At 34.9% G+C, this 3,773-nt stretch overlaps 1 protein-coding gene across 1 annotated transcript in view; it reads left to right on the forward strand.

Moving 5' to 3' along the window:
* The window catches only part of itga11b (integrin, alpha 11b), a 47,667-nt gene that overhangs the window by 34,557 nt on the left and 9,337 nt on the right, over nt 1-3,773 (forward strand). The window contains exons 22-23 of the mRNA XM_016230764.1: nt 2,744-2,820; nt 2,988-3,071. Coding sequence (XP_016086250.1) covers nt 2,744-2,820; nt 2,988-3,071 — 161 coding nt within the window. The remainder of the gene's footprint in view (nt 1-2,743; nt 2,821-2,987; nt 3,072-3,773) is intronic.

The raw sequence follows: 3,773 nt of genomic DNA on the forward strand, positions 1-3,773 counted from the left end.
AAAAGTCATAATTCATACATTAAAAGGTCTTAAATTGGGTATGAAGTCTTAAATTCATACACTGCAAAAAGGATTTTCTTACTTAGTATTTTGGTCTTGTTTTATATAGTATAAATGTCTAAATATTCTTGAATCAAGATGCATTTACTTGAGAAGCAAAATGACAAGATATTGTGTCTTGTTTTCTGAAAAAGTAAATGTATCATGATTTCAGAATGTTTTGATGTTTGCAATGGAAAACAAGACTTGTTTGCAGTGTAGTCATGGATTTTCTTACTCAGTATTTTTGACTTGTTTTCCAGTATAAATATCTAAGCATCCTTTAATCAAGATAGATGCAAAATGAAGTCATGTTTTCTGAATAATTGAACACAACTAATGGAGTTTATGCTTAAAAGATGAAAACAATCTGTCAGTGGGGTTTGAAAAACTTTGCTATGAATTAGGTACAATTTTCTGAACCCGTTAGCAGATATTTTGTTCTTATTTAATCATAAACTCACTTAATCTTTGATCCATTTCTCAGAAAACAAGACTTCTTATGTCTTCATTTAAGAATCTTTAGACATTTGCGTCGAAAAACAAGATGAAGAACATCACTTGTTTGCATCGTGAACAGATTCCCCCCATATTCTAGTGGTTGGGAGCCGAGCTATTCAAGTTAAAAACTACAGTATTTTATTACATTTTTTTGTAAAAAGAATTAAAAAGTAATGCAGATCTGTTGGAAGTTGTATTTTCAAACTTTAAAGTGTTACTAATATGACTCATTGTCTACTCTCTATGCATTTACATTTTGAGAACATATTGTGTTCCCCTCAGTTTATTCCTTAAAAAGGTCTTAAACAAGTACCTTGATGAAACCTTCAGAAACCCTGTTATGTCTGTCTCTTTCAGGCAGTTCTGCGGGCGACGCGAGCGCTCCTCGTGGCCGCCATGTGTCCATCAGAGAACGAGCAGCGAGCGTCTGGTGGAGGCCAGCCGGAGGAAAGTGCTGGTGGAGGCGCGTTTAGAGAACCGGGGAGAAAATGCGTACGGCACGATCCTACACATCACGCATTCTCCAAACCTCCAGTTCTCCAGTCTGGTGCTGAAGGTTTGTTTTCTGGAAAAACACCCTGATCTGAGTCTCAGCCCAGGTCTAACCTGTATTTATGAGGGTTTAGAGCATTAAAGAAGGAATTCAAACGTGAGGTGGAAGGGGTCGCTGATAAAGAGGCCAAGAGTGGAAGGGAAACTATGAGTCAGTGTGTGTGGATCTGGTCCAAAGCCTAGTGAACTACCTCAGTGACTTCATAGGCAGCATCCTAATCTCATTGATAAGTGACTGAGCAACACATATATGAACCTGGAGCACAAAAGCAGTGTTAAGTCGCTGGGGGATATTTTTTGCAATAGCCAAAAACAAACATTGTATGGGTCAAAATTATCGATTTTTCTTTTATGCCAAAGATCATTAGGATATTAAGTAAAGATCATGTTCCATGAAGATATTTAGTAAATGTCCTACTGTAAATATATCAAAACTTAATTTTTGATTAGTAATATGCATTGCTAAGAACTTAATTTGGACAACTTTAAAGGCGATTTCCTCAATATTTTGATTTTTTTGCACCCTCAGATTCCAGATTTTCAAATAGTTGTATCTCGACCAAATATTGTCCTAAATAAACTCCGTAATCACAAACTAATAGGTGCTCATAACACAAAACACTGACCATTTAAATTCCTAAACATTTAAGGGTAATTATGAATGAAATATGTCTTCATCCATTCAGTGATTTACTCCATAATGTCTTTGTAATGATCTTCATTTGTGGGCTTTTCTCCGCAGAAATGCATTGGTCTGAAATCGAAAATGTGCTTGTTTTTCAGGCACCTTCAGACATTGCAATCGAGTGTCCAAACTCTGATGATATGAGCCTCTACCGAACCTGCAACATCAGCGTGCCGTTCATGAGGTCCTTTGCTCAGGTGAGACGCCTCAGACCTGCAACAACTGACTAGTCTGAATATTACTGATCATTCAAGTGGTGGTTTAGTGAAGGTATCAGATGGCAATGTTATATACTGTGCTATTCAATTACAATATGCATATGGCATGATATTTATAAGATAAATCCCCAAAAACATGGTATTGCCACTGATGCCGTTTTATTTCCATTGTAGCATTTCCAAAGACGTGCATGGGTTCATTTGGGTACTTTTTAGTTCGTGAAGATGCGGTCAAAAAAATGCTGCTGCCTGATTGCTTGGAAAAATACATGTCACATGTTCCAGTTTTAGAGAATGTTGGAGTCGATCTGTGACAAAACAGAAGCCAGAGGTTGTTAAAAAGATGTCCGTAATCCTCCTGACATCGACTGAAGCCACAGAACGGAAAAACTCATCATGCAAAATCCCTTAATTCTCTTCATATGCAAAGTTTCTGATTCTCGTGCACCATGCGTGTTCGATCAGTCTGTCTCTCAGTGGGATTGTTCCTCAGAGAGTTTACAGGTACATTCTGTGATGAGTTGGTGTTTCTGTGTGGTTTCCTGTGCTCTCGCTGGGCTGGCGTCGCTCCAGACTCTTCCTTTGACTACTTGCATTCCACTCACTTCACAATTCATTGCACCTTCTGTTCAGATCCGGTACAAAGCAGCAATTGCAATTAATCACAGTACCGCCAATTAGACGACAGTACATCCTTTAGTTGCGTTTTGTGTTTCGTTTGGCTTCACATTTTGTTTTATTCATCCAGGTGTTTTTCCGACTGGAGTTTGAGTTCAGCAGATCTGTCTTCTTGAACTACGTCCAGATCACTCTGAGGGTCTCCAGGTGAGGTCGTGACCTTTGAACCGATGAGAATCTCTTCTAAAGAATTTTTTTTTATTATTGATGTATAAAATGAATGTAGATTAAATTATTATTCTTTTGAAAAAAATGATGTTGGTTTAAGAAAGCTACAGATTTATTTTTAGATTAATCTGTCTGTTTCATTGCAGTGAAGGTCAAGAAATGTCTCCAGAGGACAACATCAATGACATATATCATAATCTGAAATATGAAGCTGATATTCTCTTCACAAGGTAACACAGTAGCGTGAAACTCACAAAGAAATGTCCAAAAGTCAAGCGTATATTATATTATATTATATTATATTTTCACATATATTTTTTATATATTAATTACATAAATATTTGGTTATTTTTCTAGAAATTAATTTCAAGCATTAATTATTTTCCACTGTATTTATTATAGGGTCTATACATATATGCACGCCATAAATTATAAACTTTTTAAATACTTATATATTGTTTTTAATTAATTATATACATTTTTATATAAACTTTTATATATTAATTCCATAAATATTTGGTTATTTTTCTGGATAATTATTTCAAGAATTAATTATTTTCCCCTATATTTATTATAGTGTGCATATACGCACTATACACATTTTTAATACTTACTAATACTTAATATATTAATTTATTTCATTTACATAATTGTTTATATATTCTATAAACTTCTGGTTATTTTTCTGGAAACTAATTTCAAAAATTAATTTTCACTATGTGTATCTACACATTCTATAAATTATTAACATTTATTATAAAAGCAATAATCCCCGTGAAGCCGTGGTTTGCAGTGAATTTATAACAGATAAGGGGCGTTCGCATCGTGCCTAAAACTCCCTTAGCTGTTATAAATTCACTGTAAACCACGGCTTCATGGGGATTATTGCTTTTATAAAACGGTTATTCCATATACGTAGTAAGGTTACACAA

Source organism: Sinocyclocheilus grahami, unplaced genomic scaffold (genome assembly GCF_001515645.1).
Source record: "Sinocyclocheilus grahami isolate Dianchi unplaced genomic scaffold, SAMN03320097.WGS_v1.1 scaffold377.1, whole genome shotgun sequence".
NCBI lineage: Eukaryota > Metazoa > Chordata > Actinopteri > Cypriniformes > Cyprinidae > Sinocyclocheilus > Sinocyclocheilus grahami.